This window comes from Acanthopagrus latus, chromosome 1 (genome assembly GCF_904848185.1).
Source record: "Acanthopagrus latus isolate v.2019 chromosome 1, fAcaLat1.1, whole genome shotgun sequence".
NCBI classification, from domain to species: Eukaryota; Metazoa; Chordata; class Actinopteri; order Spariformes; family Sparidae; genus Acanthopagrus; species Acanthopagrus latus.
In genome coordinates, this window is record NC_051039.1 from 21,953,344 (window position 1) to 21,972,699 (window position 19,356).

Below are 19,356 nucleotides of genomic sequence, written 5' to 3' on the forward strand. Positions count from 1 at the left end.
GATTCAACCGTTTTTAACACTGGACACAGACACAGGAGTTATTCATTATTAAAACAACCATACGGGACAGCAACAGTAGTGATAGTAGCAACTAACCTCGCACACGGTGCAGTGCCAGCGTGTCTCCACATGGTGCTTGCATTCATTGCAAGTGTAGACAAAGCGATCCTGTCCCTGGTTGTGCAGCTCCACCAGCATGCACATGGTGCTCCACTTACACCTCCTGAGGGAGCTAAACTCCCAGTGTTTGTCCCTGGCGAGAGTCAGGAAGGCATCACGGCCATCCATCAGGTCACAAGAGAGCATGGGGTCAGGGTCGACGATGGGCGGCAGGGTGTTGGCCATGGGAACAGAGTGGAGGTGGATCACAAAGAACACCTTCAGCGGGCAGAGAAAAACACACAGAAGTGAGAGTCATCAATCTTCATCTAATACGCAAATGTTAATAATTAAATGCCTGTTCATCTTCAAAACTGCTTTCAATATTTATTATAAACAATGTAAAAGATAAAACAGGCTTGACCTCTTTGTGCTTCTCCATGGTGGCGTAAAGCTTCTGGGACAGGTCATTGGCTACATTCGGCATCCCTGGCTTCTTCTTATTGGCTCGGCTCACGCTGCTCTTGTTTTTATTGGTCTTCTTGTTGTTCTTTTTCTTTGCGTTTTTGCTGTCACCAGGTGTTCCCTGCGGGAGATAAACAATGACAGATATTCAAGAAAACAGCTTATTCAACGATGTTATATTTTCAATATTTTGATAATTGACAACTTAAAAAAACAAACAGTTTTTCAAAATGGACCTCAAAAACAATAAAATGTGTAAATTCTGACACAATGTTTTCACCTCAGGAGTTTCAGAGGCAGCTGTATTCTCCTCCTTCTTCCTCTCCTCCTCCTCTTGCTCCAGCTCCTTGATGCTCTCTTCCAGCACGTTGGGCCAGAAGTCGCCTTCAAAGTATGGCAGCTCATTAGCGCTGGTAAGGCGGTCCTCTGTTGCCTGTTTGAAGATGTCCTGAGAGAAGGACAAAAAAAATATGATGATTCAGGTTATTAAAGATGTGTTTTGCTTGTTTTCAGCCATCCAACACACATGTATTTACATGTTTTTACCTGTTATTACAGACAAAGTATATGTTCAGAACAACTATTCACAGAATTCTACAAGGAACAGGAACAATTGTTTTCAATTTATTTACATTTTCAAAATTTGAAAAGACAACACTTAATTCAAGTGAACATATAAATGTTCATGTTTTAAGACAAGCCCCGTGTCTCCCCCTTACTTTGTAGTCGTGCAAAATCCTTTCTGCAAACGCCTTGTCAAGCATCTTCCTGTACCATTCCTGCAGTCTCTTCGGTTTTGGGATCTTCTGGTCAGGAGGATGGCAGTGGAAAATGTAGTCGTCTCCTTCGCTAGGTGGACACGCCCAGATGTGGCCCTGGGCATACCTGCAGGCATACACAGACAAAATATGAGACCAGAGGGACAGTGTTCACGTGAGGACATCTGCTGCCCTCATCACATAACTAACTACAGAAACTCGTTCCGATATCATTGGTGAAGACTGAAGTGGAAAAGGAGTGGTAAGTAACCTACCCAAGCTTCTTGACATATTCTAGGTAGCCGATGAGGATCTCGTGGTACACTGCTGTTCGGAGACTCCGAGGTCTGAAGAAGTGAATACTGTCAAGGTATGATATGTAGACCCGTCTGCAAATGTAGAGAGAGGGAACAGGGTTAACTTCAGCCATAAAAAGCACCTCAAGTGCCGTTCCTTTATTGCCACTGTGCAAAATACAATTAAAGATTTACGGACCTAGTGTTGGGGAATGGGCACTCAGAGCCGTACTCTTGCACGTGCATGCCAAAGAAGCACACGTCCACGCCGTCAATCTCCTCAAAGGCGAAAAGTGCTTTGGTTCTGTAGGGAAATGTCTCAGGCATCTCTCCCGTATCCACAAACCTGTCGTGAATAAGACAAGTCACTCTTTAGAGCAGCTAAAATATTTTGTTGTTTGGTCTTGGACTATTGCCTGCTAAAACATCAGCGTGTGATGTTATCTTTGGAGGGTCAGTTCTCAACACAAAAGGGCTGGATAATATCTGTTTTTTAGAAACATTACTTGACAGTGGATATAGTCATGTTGCCCTGTGAAAAAAAAATCTCAGACATATATTTTATTGTGACTATAAAGACATCTTAGAAGCAAGAGTCATGAGCTGCCCAAGAAGTTGCCTTCTGTGGGGCTGCTTTTCACAACACTCAAGAGCATAATGGAACAATTCAAGTCAAGTGGCCTTGAGTCAATAAAAAGCCTGAAATGACTCAACCTGAAGATAACAGGTTGTTGGATGATGGGCACCTCCCTGCGAGCAGGAGGCGACTTTGATCTTGTGTGATGAAACAGTGAACAACCCTCTGAGGTACTCGGGGAGGGTGTGTACTCCTTCTCATCAAACATGCGGGATACACAATCACTCTGAGTGGGTATAAAAGCTTTATAGAGGGCATTCAGCTTTGTATGGCAGGGACAATAAGAAAAATCTCAGGACAAATACGAGCATTGCCAGTGCATCTACAAATCGCGTAGGTAGTGACAGGTATTTGGTTATGTGCAACATTACAGGCTCAGTCATCTTGACTGTTGACACTTTGGTTGTTCATTTGTTCGACCGAGGCAATTTTTATTGATAACTAATACATAATAATAACTAATAATCAAGTAACACACCAAAGTATACATTACTTGGAATTATGAGCCTGTTTCTATGATTCTGTTTCTTATTTGAAACATTTTCACCTAGTCGTCTTTGTCCTCACCTGGCTTTCATGCCTGGTTTGACTTCCACTGTTTTGTCCGAGCTCGCCACCACTCGCACAAACACCTCTCCGGCCTCTGGGTGGTTCTGTCTCTTCAAGTATTTATTCACACGGTCCTCTATGTACATTCCCAATCGTGTTGACTGCAGCCCTACAGTGTACAAAAGCACAGGGGGAACTTTTTAGAGAAATGTCAATTCTTTAAACTCTCCAGCATAATAGAAGAGAGGGGGTTACACAGGATCATAAACAACCTGTCGTAGCCTTCAATTTTATCTAACATATAAAGCAGTAGCACTCATTTGTCTGAGATAATGAGAGCTTGAGAGCTACATTGTCACCATATGCCACAAAAGGTCATATGTTCTCTCAAGAATACCAGTGAAACCACAAGGTGAACATCAAACAAAACACAAGGCCACCACTCAAGGAAAATCACTGAGGCAGACACATGTCTTCAGCGTTTGTTAGAAAAAACCTGCAATAATCTGCTGACATTTTGAACACTGCATGTGTTCAAGGACCTGATATTTAAAAGTCAAATGCAGCGAATTGAACTAACGTTTGGCAGAGAACTTGTTTTCCTTCCGTGCTTTTCCACTCTTCTTTAAACAGTTGTCACAGATGAATCTGGAATGAGAAAGACAAGAAAGATCAACTTATTTGCACAAAAAATATGTCAAAACAATTACACAAATTGAGTAAGAGTAGTTGTTGACATCTCACCCAGATGGCCAAATGACCTCGTAGTGTAAGACGCATATCTGGTGCATCTTCCGTCCACAATCTTTACATTCAACAAACCTAAAGAAATGAAACAAACAGTTTTTTTTTTTTTAATTAATTTCAACATTTTATATCAACTAAAATGGATCTCAACAGAAATCTTTGTTACATCTAAGACTGGAAAGAGACATTTACCTTTACCTTACTAAATCTTTGCTATATGAACAGAGTTGGCCAAAAGGTAAAAATCAGTGCGGAGATCTAGCAGTGGCACTTCTACAGCTCTTCTACATGTGCTCTGACATGGATTAACATGTTCCTGATGATCGTTTGTATGAATGTTGATATCTTTAGTGCTCAGGAAGCAAGCAACACAAACATCCCCATTCAAGTAAATATCTCTCCAGTCGTTATGCACTTGCAAGCCAGCCAGTGAAAGTGCACCTTTGTGTGAGGATTAATAAGTAAAATGCATCTTATTCAACATAAAATCACTGGAAAGATGTGACAGGAAATCTCTGCATATCAAAAAAATAAGGGCCTGTGTTCCCCAATGGAAACATTTTCATTGGTCACACAGGGTTCCACTCAGCAGGTGGCGCTGCAGAGTTGCCCCGGGGCCTCACTGAAACCAAAGTGATTGATCAGAGAGCACCAGAGAGAAAATATGCAGACTGTGCACCAAAAGCACACAAACAAAGCCAGATGTGTGAGGCAGAAAACAACTTTTTAAGATGTGATCAGAAGGAGGAAGCAGGAAAAAGCAGTTAAAATGACTCTTCAACACATGTGAGTCTAACTTCTGAAGTAGAAGCACTGAAAACACACGCTTCTCCATCAGTATTAGTCCTTCTCATTGAAACGGTATGAGGATTGGAGTCTACTTACGGTTCAGGGTCAAGAACATCATTCTTCTTTCGTTCAAACTGGTCTTTTGATATCATCCTGAAACGTTGGAGGAAAAAAGGGAAAACGAAATGAGAAAAACTTGGCACACATGGATGCGCACACCTACAGTCCAAACCTCTGTGCATTCTTCATAAAGGCCAAGTCTGTGTGGGGGCCACCGACAATAATAATGAATATATAACAAATATATAAAAGAGACCTACGATGCCATTTAAGAAATAATAAAGAGTAAATAAATAATGAATATGAAGTCACTACACCTACATTCTTTATTATTGTCATGCAAGCAGACATTGTCTCTATCTTATGAGAAACTGTGATATTAGTCAAATATCTATGAGCTAACATGGCTGCTGTTTATCAACTGCCAGTTCACTTACGTCTGTGGCTGTGCAGGGTCATCTCCTAACGTCACGCTCTCCCCCTGGATCTCGTTGAAGCACTTCTCACAGAAATGATACCTATAAAAACACATATTCAAAATTCAGCACTTCTAACACTTAACGAGTAGCTGAACAACAGGTAAGTAAAGCTCTTGTGTTGTTTTTAAACCAAGTGAAAAAAAATGTGTAATATTGCAATATTCAGCACTCATGTGTCCAGTTGTGCACAAAATAACACTTGTCTTTCATGTTTAATAACAGAGAGCAGGGGAATCCCTGCGCTCCCATTGAGAGTGTAAATGGACTGCGCTGCAGGAGCCTCGTGCTGTCTGTCGGGCCGTGCTGTATCACTGCTGCTGCTGTGCTGCTCCGCTCTCAAAGTGCCCAGTTCAAGTGTGAAAAAGGGGCTGCAGTTGCAGTGTTTATACAGCAGGTGGTGCAAGGGAACATGGTGTAAGTAGTCATTTGCTGGCTTTCAGCTGAGAGGAAAAGGCAATGATGTGCATTGCTAGTTGTGGCCTGAACCAAAGTGTTATATTTTCATCTGGCGCACCAGAGAGGGGGGCAGCAACACTGAAATCACTCATTCCAACATTCAGCAACGCTGCTTTGCTGCTCTCAATGTTTCAGCTCTTTGGGGTTTTATGTCTTCAAAGTGTCTCCCTACATGTGCAATGACTGCCTCACCACCCTGGCACGGCATGAAACTCAAAGCAAGATTTAACAACATCCAGGGTCAGAGTCGTAAAAGCTGAAGCTGGGATGATGCTACTGCCTGGATCACAGCGGTCCCTCTAACTCTAGACAGATCGTCAGCTGTTGGGGGTGGGTGTCGTACAGTTCAAATAACTGCATTTATTGCCCTTCAAATAACAACTGGGCATGCAATTGTGTGTGACGTGTGTGAGATGATTCAGTGAGTGCATGATTTTTATACCCAAGGCATACCCGAGCTGACACTGGGCAATATATGTTATGCATCGACAAATACACACATCTATCCATGCAGGTACCTGTTCTGGTAGCTGTAGTATGTTCCTCCTGTAGGTATGGTGCAGAGCTGCTTGCCATAGCAACAGAGGGTTTGAGGGGAGAACTCGTACTGCAGACACATGTGAAACGACAAAGTTAGTCAAAAAATGTAAACTAATTTATCCAATAAATCCTTTCTATCAGGAGCAGGAAAAAATCATCAGTGATCATGAGCAATTTAAAGTTTAGCTTTTAGTTTAGCATAAATTGTCCTGTTTTAGTGCACTGTGGACCAAACATGGAAACATTTTTAAAATAACCACAATCACATGGTGAGAAGTAAAACTCATCCTCATCTTACTGGGTCAAACTGTTTTTGCTTGTTTTACCTTATTTCTAATAAAATACAGGAGTGAAAAAAGGAAGTCTTAGTAACCTGGCAGCCTTAATGATTTCCCTCATACCAATGCTTTTCAATTCTTCCCTCTAGGGCTGGGCAATATGGCCTAAAAATTCAATCTCCGATTTTTTCAGACCAAACTCGATTTTTGATTTTAATCGATTTTTTTTCCTTCTCAAGAACAAACTTCAAATGAAAAGGAAATTATTAAAAGCATTGCAGTTATTTTAATGCTTTTATTCTAAACGAATACCCTGCAATTGTAAACAGTACACCTTCTAACTCACTTGATAAAATGAATAAAAGTGCATACTTTTGAAAAGAATGTGTCCCTTTATGATAAAATGCTTTTGTAAACATAAATTTAACATGTTAGACTGCTTGCTATTATAAAAACAGATCAGTTTCCATATTGGTATTGATAAAGTGTTTCATAAAATACTTTTTTTGCAAAAGGTGCCTTTTGTTTACAAACAGTATTTTGGATCCCTGAAGATACGTAAACTAAATTAAACATCTGCATTGAACAGTGAACATCACATGTTGGTAGATGTACAGGACATAAGGTGTGTGCTTGCTGTCTATTTAACATATTTTTGGCCAGGAAGACGAGTCTGTCTACTACCTCTGGCTTGAGACATGCCCTGTTGCGGCTTTGTAGCAGAAACGTGGGATCAAACATCTTCAGCATGTGGAACAAACCTCCAGCTTTTCCACTGTATATACGGGCACCATATCTTTAGCAACATATGATTTGTAATGTGACTGCATCCACAAAAGCTATCCACCGGGCCCCTTTCTTGTCATTCGGAATGCAATGATTAAATCATTCCGCTAATGTTGGCTGCTTTTTAGCTGGCGTTTGTGGGCTGCGGCACTGCTGTGCATCTCGTTGTGAACAAGTGTCCCACTGTGATACATGCATCTGTTTGAGATGCTGAAATAAATTGGTCAGTCCGCTGCCTTTAGTTGCAACAGCCTTTGAACAAATGTTGCAGCGGGCCATGGTTTGTTCGAGGCCTGATGCCACAAATCCAAGCTACTAACTAGACAGTGCTTTTTAGGAACAAACTCTTGGCTTGCTGCCATGTTGTTGTGTTGTGTGCGATTTTATTATTTTTAAATTGTCCTAAACCACAAACTCGAATTAATCGATTTTACCGATTTATTGCCCAGCCCTACCTCCCTCCCTTCTCTATTTACTATATCATGAGCTACATTCATCTCACCTTCCTCCCGCAGCAGTATCCCAGACCTTGCATGACAGGGTCAATCTCTGACTCAAACACCTCAGCCAGCTTGGAGCAGTACTTGTAGACACGGGATGTCTTGCGGTTGTAAAGCCAGGCGTTGTTGAACATCAGCCAGACATCGTCAACATATTGCCAAGGCTCTTGGTACTGGCCCGTGTCAAGCTTACGCTTTATTGTAGACAGGTCTATTGGGTTCTTAACAATGTCAAAGTAGTCCTAGAAAGAGAAGGGTGAATTAAAAAAAAGTGTTACAGACCAAAGACCTAAAACAGTGCAGCTAAAGTATGTGTGTTCACTAAAACTGGCAACAACAGTTAATCTCCCATGACGGATGACTTTCATTATCTTAAAAGGTTTTAAGTGAAAACAACAGGTGGGCAAGACCATGTGCACTACCTACCGGGATACCCAGAAGCATGGGGTCTACTGGCTGTCTGAAGGGCAGCGACTCAGGGTCCTGCCTGTACAGAGACTCCAGAGTCGGCATCAAAGCCTGGCGCAGCTCCTCTGGCTTAAAGACTGGAAAATGAGGCAAGCAAAGAAAAAATAAGTAATCAAAAAAAGAGAGAGAAATTAGGGGGAAAACTTCAGTATACAGGGGGAAAACAGGTAAAGATATACTGTTACACTTTCTCTTGGCTAGACCTTTTATCTTTAAGATAAAATACACATGAGCTTCACACAGATGACAATCTGCACACTAAAGATCAAAACCTGTTAGTGGCCAAAAACAACATTCAATAATGGCCTGGTTGCAATTTGTGATTAGTACTGTATCATGTTTCTAATAAGCAAATATTCTAACAACTAAAACATGACAGCAAATCAACACCAAAACCATGTTACATGACTTTAATTTCATATTATAACCAGGGCTAAAATCTAATGGTGAAAATGTGTCCGGGACAAACAGAGATCTTTCCTGGGAATGTTCTTAGAGGAAAGGAATTTTTGTCAGTCACTTAGCAAATGACAAACTGATCTGAGTGCTGACTCATCTTCTCATGGTACTACTACAGATCTCTTTCTCTCCATAGCAATGTGTTGGCGCTATTTACAGCTGTTGGATGTTTTATTTCCCTGATAATACATTGTGAACAACACATTTGTGGTTAAAAAGGTGCGCTGGAGAGCTGGTTATCTGTTAGAGACTGATGTGTAGCCCAGTGGATAGTTTAACTAGGGGAGCTAACAGAGCTTATCATATTTTTTGATTTTGAGTTGGTTTACCTTCACTTTGGGGTGGTTAAAATTGCTAGTGAGCATCTGGGGATCTGATTCTGACAAACATTTAATGTGCAATCCATTATTCACTCCTTTTCTGTGTAAGAGTTTAAATCCTTTCTCAACTCAATGCGCATTGATACTTGCTTGCCAAGAAGTTGTACCAAACCTTACAATAGGTGGGTATCAGGATTAGTCGAACATGTTCTACCAGTGGATGCGCAGCCCATTCATTATTTGCGTACAATGCTGGCAAGAGTTAAGAGTCTGCAAAACATTTAAAGTCTGTGCCAGACTAATAATGTTGTAATCATACATTTAAAGGAAACTCCAAATAAGTCATGAATGTCTTACAGTTGTTTGGACATTACTGGCAATAATGGAAACACCCTTCTCTGTTTACTGAGTGTCTGAATCAATTCCAGACTCTACAGATTTTATTCATCCCTCAGCAGCAGACTCACTTTTCCTCCGTGACTGAGAGGGGGATGACGAGGTTGTGCTGTTGGCTCCACCCTCTTCTTCTTCTTTGGGTTCTGTCTTCATTTCCGGCTTTTTGTCCTCCACCTCCATCGGCTCTGGCTTCTCCTCTGGCTCTTCCTTCTTTACCAGCGTTGATACAGAGTCTTCCTCAGTCTACAGACAAAAAAGCAAATGACTGATTGTAACACAAAAATACATTTTCTTGTGTGTGTGTCTTGTGCGGTTTGTTCCTTGTTCCTTGACATTTTCTCATTGACAATCTGATCAGCTCTCTTCTCAAAATTTAATGATGAAGGGCTGTGACTATATGTATATAACAAAGTTGCTCTATACCAAATACTATACTACAATAAATTTCCTTTCTGTTTTTCTGGTGGAGAAATCTGTCTTAGGCTTACATTACTAAGTTGCAATGTACATTAATGAAAAGGACTTCAGCTTCTTAATGCTTTTTCCATATTTAGATTAAATCAACACGTGCAATTGTTTAGATTCCTTCGATTGTTGTGTGGAGGAGAGGGAATTCAGGAATGAGAATTATTTTCAAACTATTTTACAGTGAGTGCCATTAAACAATAAAATAAAAAGAGCTGATTGATAATTCTACAGATGGGAAGACACAAACTTAAACAGTTTTCAAACTAAAATGTAGAGAATGAAGAATCAGTGGAGAGAAGATGCACAAACGAGTTGAAAGCAGCATGAATCAATAAATGGACAGATGAATGAATGAGTCAGTTGAACCAGTTTATGTGTATGTGAAACACGTGGCTTCAACCCACCTCCATCTTGGGCTCAGTTTTGCCGCCAGCGGCCTCAAACTCCTGTTGGTCATGGTGTGCCTCTGCTTTGACCTCCTGGATGGGCAGGTCTGCTCCAACGTGCTGCGAGTGCAGGTCGGCGCTGGCTGCTGAGGCTGGCGTGGGCACCCGGTTATCCAGACTGGCCCCTGATTGGGATAGCTGAAACATAGAAGAGACGGGGAGAAATATGAAATACTGGCAACAACTCAATTGCTTTTTTTTGCATGCAGAGCTGAAGCCACGGCACAGATGAACACCTCCCACATTGATTTCATTGCTCCCTTAAGTTGAAAGATGTAACATTCCCTTTGTGGTGGATGCTACAAACAGCGGAGGAGATGCAGTTATCAGACAAAAAGGTGGATGCGGATGGGACGGGTTTGGAACACGGCAGTGAGAGCGATGAGAGTTTGCAGGGGAGTCAGATTGGAGGACATGCGGAGGGTCTCAGTCTCACCGGCGTGGTAGGGGGTTGAGGCGGGGGCTGCGTCTGCGCTGCTGCAGGGAGCTCCACCTGTGGTTGGGGCTGGGTGGGGCGGGGCGGGGTGGCACCCGGGGCTGGGGCAGGGCCAGGGAGGGTGGGAGTAGAGCTGCGGCTGGAGGGCTGGGGGTGCGGCAGGTTAGTGGCCGCCCCAGCCGTGGTGGCGGAGGAGGCAGCAGGCGGAGGTGTGGAGTGCAAGGGGGTTTGGGAGGAGGCTAGCTGAGGGCCCAGTGAGGGGCCAAGTGCATTCATTGGGAGGTTAGCATTCTGCTGCTGCTGTTGCTGTTGGAGAGAAGGACACACACAAAGGGCAGGCGGACACAAACACACACAAGTTAAGCAGACAAACATACAACCAAAAGGTCAAACACAAAACCTCACACAATTTAAGATTCACAGAGCACCTTGTGATTGATATGAGAACAATTTAAGAGCAATTTATCCATAGTATGATTGATGGAAGTTGCTTGATTTTAAATCCCCAGGAGCTAGCTGGGATCAGCACAGTGTTGTAGCTACTCCAAAAAGGACATGGTTGACTGCGGCTCCACAACCCTAGTGTGTCTCTTCATGTCTCACCTGGGTGACAGCAGCCTGTGCCGGTGGCTGGCCAATGCCAGGTCCCACGGTGACATTCATGGCACCTGTTGCAGCTACTGCAGCAGATCCTGGAGGGAACTGGGTCTGAGCCAGAAACTGTCCCTGGCTGGCCGTCTGGCCTACCATGTTACCACCACCATGTCCTGCCATCATGCCCTGTGCCTGGGGCATCCTGGAGGGAGACAAGCCCATCTACAAGACAAGAAAAGAGGATGTTACAAAGAGAAAACTGATGGGAATTTCTACATTTCTTCTTAATTCAAATTACTGCCATTCCCTTGCCACTGTAATACAGTCATGCTTCACAAACAATTTCCTCCTTCTACAATAAATCTGTATGAGTGTGCTCATGTTTGTGATTGTGGATGAAGGGCTGGAGTAATTCTCTATTTCTCTCTTTCACAGTCTTCCTGCTGATGTCTTTATGTCTACAGTGATGAGGTTATTATTAGACAACTCGATATGTGTTTTCCTTATAAAACAACAGGTTAGTGCTCTTTTTTAAATGCTCTACGTCCTTTGAAAAATCTTCTTTAAATCTTTAAATTCTCTTAAAGAGCTGGTAAACACCTGGCATTATTTTGATTTTCATATGTATGATTCAAAATATTAATACAAATAAATTATGTTGTAAAATTCCAATTTGAAGTTGTGCTGTGAAAAATCCCTTAAATCAATTGTGAAATATGAATAACACATTATTACAGGACATATGCATTCCTACCAGAGCAATTTAAGCAGGAATGAAATGCACTGAAAATGACACACTGTGATCCTCTACTTTAAAAAGGCATGAAAAAAACAGGGCACATTATTTTTTACTAAAAGGTCAATGTCACTTTTGCACGCCAGGGTTGCTAAAAGCTCTGCTTGGCATGATGTGGCTAACTGTGACACTACAGAGCAACAAACAGTCTGCTCTTTACATTCCAAGCTACCTGCTTCTACAAACAGTGGCCCGTCATGACTTGACAAGTGGACTATTTTTATTAAGCCTGCCTAGTGCATGTTAACTAAATATCATAAACATATGTATATGTTTAAGTGTAGGTGTGTACTGTGATTTGCCTTCCTCACCGCTGGGACGGAGCCCATGTTCATTTGCTGTGGGTGGTTCATGGGTGAGGCAGCTCGGGCTCCCATTGGTGCCTGGGATATCTGGGCATTAGGCAGAGCCATGTGGTTGAACTGGTTGATTCCTGTACAGAAGAGTGGACCATAACGTTCATGTTCAACTCCACAAGGAATGCAGAAGCACCATACAATGCAGAGATAAAGTGGCCATCTTTATATTCTTAAGGCCCAGACTTCCCTTCAAGTCAAACCTTCACGTGTGTTAATTTTCAGGCAGCTTGAGCCGCAATTTTACCTGTTCACTGGATATCTCTGCTCATTTGCTTTTCATGACATTGTAAGCGTTTTCATGTAAATGTATTCTGCATCATCAACAGGCATCTACATTGAGACGCCCAGATAATATGGGTTTGTATTTCTTTTTTTCATCTTTTACATCATTTATTTTTCTACAACCTCATTTTTTTTTCTTATATATTTATATTTTGCTTGTCTCCTGTGCCTTTTTCCAGATATATTTTTCTGATGAGCAGTTTCATGTCCTGTATTCTGACTTTCAGTTGATTTAATTAACTCTGTTTCTATGTAATCTGAATCTAAAAAAAAATACTGCAAAAAAAAAAAAATGTGCAACATGTTATGTGGGACTTGCCTTGTGAAACCTGCATGCGATTCATGATCTGATTTGGCATGTTGGGCAAAGGAACAGGTCCATCTATAAAGCAAATAGAAAGTTTTAATTAAAAGTAAGCCTGATGTATGACATGACCAGCTCTAATGAAAATAACTTACTAACTATTGAACACATCCACTGCCGTTGCATTCATTCTCATTTCTATATCAAGAAAGCTACTGAACACGCAAATGATGGCTGAATATCGGTAATTATGGTCAAAGTTATCCCTGAAGGTATCTCTCATGAAATGTTGTTATATATTTTCTATTCTACATTTTTATACCTTTCTCACATTCACAAATAAAATGATCATGTGCTTTTGTCATTAAAACATTTCAAAGCTACATCCACTACCATACAACAGATAGTAAGATGTCTTCTATCTCAGAGAAAACAGCTCACAATATAAATATTGGTTTATATACAAAATATCAGACACTTTATAGTTGCCAATGGTTTACAAGACTGTGTAAAGAAAAAAAAAACTTTCAAAGAAACCATTACATGATTTGGGATTTTACCTGTACGTCTGGCTAACATTGTACTCACTCTGAGGCCTTGTGCCAAAGGCATTGGGCTGGGGGAGGCTGGGCTGCTGAGCCCCCTGGGCAGCCAAAGGTGCCTGGTTCATGATCTGCTTCTGTAACCTTGAGCGCCTCTTCTCCTCCAGTTCCTTTTGGATTTTATAGATTTTCTCAGCTAGGAAGTGATAGTACTCATCCTGGAGGGATGGAAAGGCAGGTAGTACAATAAGCAGAGCATTCATTTTGTGGCTTGGCTAAAAGGTTGTGGATGTGCAGCCTTGATAAGGTGAGCAAATTATATCCAAGTTGGGGTGATTTTTAGAAAACCTACCCGGCTGTTGGCTGACTCGTACATGTCGCCCTCCACCTTCCTGGCATAGGCCACCAGGTTCTCCATTCGTCTGTCCTTCAAAGCTGCCGGGTCAGGGGTAGGGAATATGGCTTGTACTCTGCCACAGAAGGACAGAATTTGCAGCAATTACTAACTTTGGATTTTTTAAGCAACATTTTGAAGTGGAGTTGTAGAAATTGCCAGCCACTAAGGAAAACTCAAGTAAGGAGACTGACAAGAATTCTAAAAGCTTTAGGTTTCTCCAGGAGAGGTACGTACAGTTTGTGTACGAGGTGATTGCGCAGGTCCTGAGTGACGTGCTCATGCCACGCTTTCCTGGTGCCGGTGGCAGAGATAGGTGCTGCTGTGGGGAGGTTGCCCAGTGAGCCCACAGCTGACCCGTCTGACAGCAGCTGACTGGAAGTGGAAAAGGAAAAAGGTTAGAAATAACAGCTTCTATTCCTGTGTTTTCATACACTAACCCTACCCCACTGTCAAAATAGCTTTAGATCTAGTAAACCTGTATATTCTAAGTAGCTAATGTAAGCATCCTGCATTTCAAATAATATTCAAGGTCAATAAATGCATTGCAATTAATGGCGGGTACTGACTTGTTAGTGTTGAGTGTGTTGGGGAGGGAGTCCGTGTGCAGGTTTGTCTGGTCTGAAGTGGTCACACCCATTGTTGCACCTCCAAGAGCCATCTGGTTACCTGTGAATATGGAAAGCTCTGACCAAACGGCACTACCTCGATTTCAGAAATTGAGCTGTGAAAGGGTGCCATGTCTACAACTGAAGAGTCCTCGATATAACAAAGAACACACTTCAATAGCAGAGTGACTTGATGAAGACGCAGCTTCACAACAGCATTTATTGAACCAGAATTTTCCATGATTTCTCCCAGACTGTTTTTTCTCTTTACAATTTTTTTTGAAACCCAAATTTACCTGCATATTGTTTGATTCATTTTCACACAGATTCTGAGAACCATTTAAGAGCGCTTCAGCTTGGTGTGCTGTGTATTTACAAGTCAATACACACTTACATACATAAATACATACATACATGGATACACAGAATGGTCAAGTTTCTAAAAGAGAAAAAATATGATAAAAATCACCCTGTCTGCCTTTACCAAGTGCATTGATGGATCTCATCTGCTGTGGAAGCTGCTGTTGTTGCTGGGCCTGTGCGTTCTGAGCGCCAGCTGTCTGTGCTGGGCCCGAGGCCTGCTGTGTCTGGGCCTGCCCAGTGGCCTGGCTGCTGTAGGGCAGCCCAAGTGCAGCATAGGCTCTCTGCATGGAGCTCGGGTCTATGGGGGTTGAGGTATTGATGGTGGGAGCACTGGGCTGGCCCACACCAACTGAGGACATGGGGTTCTGGAGGCCAGTATTGGGGGAGCTCAGCTTGGCTGTTGAGAGCAAAAGAAAAGTCAGAAACACTCAAATACAATCAAACTCAATATAATATACCATCTTGTTCTACTGCCACACCAGCTAGAGTACATAAACAAAATGCAAATGCTGATACTGTGTGCCAAGCCCAAATAAGAGTCTGTTGGTGAAATCACAGCAAAGACGTAGAATACTTCAGACAGGTAATACCTAATACAAATGCATGCACACTTTGACCTCTAGTAAGATGCAGTCAGAAGGCAGTATGATACAGTGAGAACATTAAAGTAAGGCTAAACGCTTTAAACAGCAGTGAACTGAATAAATACATAAATCCCTTCAGGGGACGCAGCATTAGCATATTTTTCTGGGGTTTGGGCTTTGGTTGGGCTAAAAATGCTCATAGTTTGTGCAAAGACAAAAATCAGAGGAGGCAGAACAAAGAGGTATTGCACTCAGTTTGTGTTGGCAGGCGAGACACAAGCCCCGGCATCATGTTCTTTAACATGCGAGCCAAGCAGGGACAAACCAATGTTGGAATGTGGTAGAAATGTTGAACAGAGTGAAGTGAAGAAAGATGACTAAAAGGCATGAAAAATGGCAGGGAAAGCTTCAAAGTTACTTGTGCAAGTAATCCAGAGAACGACCAAATCGGTGGAAGTGTATAAATGAAAGCAGATTGTCAACCTGTGACAACATTTACATGGAGAAAGTAAAAAACAAAACAGAAAGGAAGCGGTTCTAGTATGAGGCAGAGTCAAACTCGGCCTGGTTCTGGCAGAGAGTAGCAGTAAACAGCCCAACAGCCAATGGCTCAGCAGGACAGCTCAAGCACACGCTCTCGGTTTCCTCCCTCTCTCCCTCCATCACACTACTATGCCTCCTGTGTGTCAGATAACAAGCTCAGCAGGACCACACTCGCACCCATCGAGTACTTTCAGTCGTCAAGAAGGAGCACAAAACTAGAAATAAGCTGCTCGATTTCTGCACAAATTCTACACAAACATCTCAGGAAAGCAACAAGCAGGTCCAAATTTTTCATGTCAGCATGGAGCTGTCATAGTCCATGCTGACCGGTAACGGTCCATGAGTCGTTTGGTACTGGGCCGCAGAGAGAGAATAAATACATTATTTTATATCCGTTATATTGACGATCATACTCAGAAAGTTCAGGGTTCTCCCTGAACAACGGCGCTGAGCTAGTAGTATAGCGGCGCAGTATAGCAGCGCAGCGCCGTTGTTCCACCATCTGGGGAGAACCCTGAACTTTGAGTTCATGCTATACTCATTTTCAGTGTTAGCTGCTTTATAGCAGGTGTTTGTGGGCTGCCGCGGTCTTCTCGCAAAAAAAGCTCCCCCCGGCTGATGATAATGAGCGAGCACCCGTCCGTCCAACACGTACCGGTTTCAGACACTGTATAAACTAAAAAATCAGCCCCCAGGCTAGCTGAAATTAGTGGAATACAGTGCTGGGCGGTATACCAGTTCACACTGAATACCAGTGTATATTTTCGTTATGATATGAATTTTTAACATACCGCCATACCAGTGAATTTGATTACAAAACGTTCGGAACGCTACACTACGCTGCCCGACACTGTTTCAGCCCAAACCCTTTTCAATGTGCTTCTAAACAGGCATGGAGCGACTGCGAGGCGTAGTGAGGGTATACAGTAGTGCTCTAGTGTTAAGTTACGGTGAAGATGGATAGGATAGCAGTTCATGACTTCATCCACAGATGTCAAGATGAGCAACTGGAAAGCTGCTGCAATCCGGGAGAGACTTGCGTCTCTAGCTGTCAGCTTGTTGTTGCAATGGCAAGCTACTAACGGTCGCTACTTTCAAATTAAAAGCCCCCTGCTAGGAACCCAGTTCTAAACTCCAATGGGGGGCAATGTAAAGCTCTTATTTTGAATACAAATTCGACTTGCTTCCAGTTAGCTGACTGTTGCTTGAGGCAGCTAACCAAGGGGCTAGTAATTCCTCTCTCAACCAGTAGAAAATGCTGTGAACACCTTACTATGCATGAAAAAAAAAATACCGTCATATACTGGGAAACAGTCAGAATTTTGAAAAATACTGTAATATACATTTTTGGTCATACCGCCCAGCACTAGTCTTTGAAAAGCTACTTTGCAAAGAAAAGAGGAAAAGCCCAGTGATGAGACAAAGAAGAGGGAGATGGACAACTGTATTCAAGTCGGCTGATAAAGAGGCTGAATTGCAGCTGCGGGGACGGCGAGTGGACAACTGCTGGAGACTGCAAATGATGGTGGCCTTAAAGTATGTTACCTTAGTAAGTGGTGTGTTGGGTGTTTATGCACTTTGTTGTACAATTTTATTTCCGTGTAATCACACACACAACCCCCCATCCGTAAAATTATGTCTTAGATGAAACCAGTCCATGGTGCAAAAAAGGGTGGGGGCCCTGGTTTAGATGTCCTGTCCATTCTCTACAGTCAATAGAAATTATTCAACCTTGTGTTTGGTGTTGGTGGTTACACTGAGCAACTTGATAACGGTTAAGCCTGCTACTTGTACTTACGCTGCTGGGTGCGCTTGTCGCTGGCGTTCTTCAGCGGCAGGCAGACGGGACAGTCGTGTCGTGTGCAATTTTTCCAGTGGGAGATGATCTGTCTGGATGACGCACAGTGAGCCACTGCAGGGAAAAGGAGACAGAGAGACCAACAGGGTTTAAAATGTTGCTGCTCTCAGTTTGCCCTGTGTGGTCAATACATAGTACTTCACACTATCATTGCTGGAACAAGTTGTGTTGCCCATCTGTAAAGGGAACAACAGCCATTTTTATGACAACTTTTATGTTAAGCTTCTTTATGCTTACTGACCATAACGGCATCTTTTTTCTCTACTAGCAATCCCAGCGGCACCAACTCAAGCACAAAATATTTTGTGGAGTCGCATTAAGCACAACACTCAAACACAAGATCTTGCTATGTAAGTATCTTTAAAGGATGGACTGACTGGTACTGTGAAATAACACAGAAAGTAATGAGGATATGAGCCAAATGTATCAGAAGTGAGACGGATGTCTAGTCAAAGCTAATGAGAGAAACTACTAGGGCCTCCACACAGTCGATGTTTTAAGTCATTGGTTGTGAAAATCCCAAGTTGACTCACTCTGTCAGTCTAATCACTGCACTTTTGTTTTTTTAGCTGTTTCTTTGTACACAGAACCATGCAGGGCTAACAGCATAGCTGTATTTTTTTTACAGAACTAACGGTAATGGAAGTGGAGAAGAGAAGCGCGACTCCAGTTTCTTGGCTGCTTCAATATTCTCTTCCCCAGTGATGACTGTCACTGAAGTCGGCTGCTTTAACTACTTTACAAACTTTTGAACCAGACATGGGACAAACTGCTCCACTGGTGGCAAATTGACACTTGTGCCTGCAACACTGTCAACAGCCTGTCAGGAAACTCTCTGTGGAGCTCTGGTATTTCATACTTCAACTATGAGCAAGATGCACACTTGTACCTCCTCTTAACATGCAGAAATGTGATGTTTTGAAATCACGGATGACAAAGATACGCATTGCTGGCTGGCTGATACTGACTGGCAGACAGCCTATGAAAAAAGTTGAACAAATAGACAAATCTTTGTACTGAACAGCCAAATCCCATTTGACTTACAAAATCTGCATCAGTGTACAGCCCTAGAAACTTGAGAAAGAAATTGGGACAGCCCGAAACTCAAAAGATCTCAGGTTCAGCTCATTGCACCAATTTCCACTCTTGGAAGACGGTTGGTTTGGCCCAGTGGAAAGAAAACTTAAACCAAATTTCCTGGTGCGTGGCTAAGCAAACTGAGGCGCTTCATTTCATCTGTGGCCAGGCTAATGAGCTAGCAGCTAATCTGACAAGAAATCACAAGCAGGCTAAAATCAGCCTTGCTAGCTGCCTGGCACATATACAATTACTACATGGCCTTAATCACTGAGGGCTACGCACAAATAAACACAGTTACATTTTATTATCCTTGTAAAAATGCCAATACTACTGGCATAGACTCAATCATAAAAGGGCTATCAATTTGAGGGCTTTTTGCAGATTCAGTATGCAGTGAGGAACAAAGAAAACGGCCTTACATTTAGGTCCAATGCCAATTCAAACACTACTCATATCGCAAACTCCAGAGTCCCTCAGGTGAAAATGAACTAAGCCAACAGACATCAGATAGATCTCAAATCTTAAAAAGATAAAACTGCAAGTTGGGAAACAAAACCTCTCTCCACGGTTATTTCAGTGGCACAGAGAAGAAGCATTTCTGAGCAAGAGGAAATGAG

General features: G+C 42.4%; 1 protein-coding gene across 4 annotated transcripts in view; it reads right to left on the bottom strand.

The window, feature by feature from the left end:
- The window catches only part of crebbpa (CREB binding protein a), a 46,287-nt gene that overhangs the window by 3,692 nt on the left and 23,239 nt on the right, over window positions 1-19,356 (bottom strand). Inside the window, exons 5-30 of one of the 4 annotated variants that reach the window (XM_037076678.1) lie at window positions 17,600-17,713; window positions 14,781-15,071; window positions 14,273-14,372; window positions 13,941-14,078; window positions 13,662-13,779; window positions 13,356-13,527; window positions 12,783-12,845; window positions 12,134-12,255; window positions 11,036-11,248; window positions 10,433-10,738; window positions 9,955-10,134; window positions 9,154-9,325; window positions 7,866-7,984; window positions 7,442-7,681; window positions 5,854-5,942; window positions 4,838-4,918; window positions 4,437-4,493; window positions 3,549-3,626; window positions 3,385-3,452; window positions 2,823-2,973; window positions 1,818-1,964; window positions 1,598-1,711; window positions 1,284-1,449; window positions 845-1,012; window positions 524-685; window positions 97-378 (exon numbers count right to left, since the gene is read on the bottom strand). In XM_037076678.1, coding sequence (XP_036932573.1) covers window positions 97-378; window positions 524-685; window positions 845-1,012; window positions 1,284-1,449; window positions 1,598-1,711; window positions 1,818-1,964; window positions 2,823-2,973; window positions 3,385-3,452; window positions 3,549-3,626; window positions 4,437-4,493; window positions 4,838-4,918; window positions 5,854-5,942; window positions 7,442-7,681; window positions 7,866-7,984; window positions 9,154-9,325; window positions 9,955-10,134; window positions 10,433-10,738; window positions 11,036-11,248; window positions 12,134-12,255; window positions 12,783-12,845; window positions 13,356-13,527; window positions 13,662-13,779; window positions 13,941-14,078; window positions 14,273-14,372; window positions 14,781-15,071; window positions 17,600-17,713 — 3,911 coding nt within the window. The remainder of the gene's footprint in view (window positions 1-96; window positions 379-523; window positions 686-844; window positions 1,013-1,283; window positions 1,450-1,597; window positions 1,712-1,817; window positions 1,965-2,822; window positions 2,974-3,384; window positions 3,453-3,548; window positions 3,627-4,436; window positions 4,494-4,837; window positions 4,919-5,853; window positions 5,943-7,441; window positions 7,682-7,865; window positions 7,985-9,153; window positions 9,326-9,954; window positions 10,135-10,432; window positions 10,739-11,035; window positions 11,249-12,133; window positions 12,256-12,782; window positions 12,846-13,355; window positions 13,528-13,661; window positions 13,780-13,940; window positions 14,079-14,272; window positions 14,373-14,780; window positions 15,072-17,599; window positions 17,714-19,356) is intronic. The other 3 variants (XM_037076762.1, XM_037076839.1, XM_037076921.1) reach the window with 3 other exon arrangements.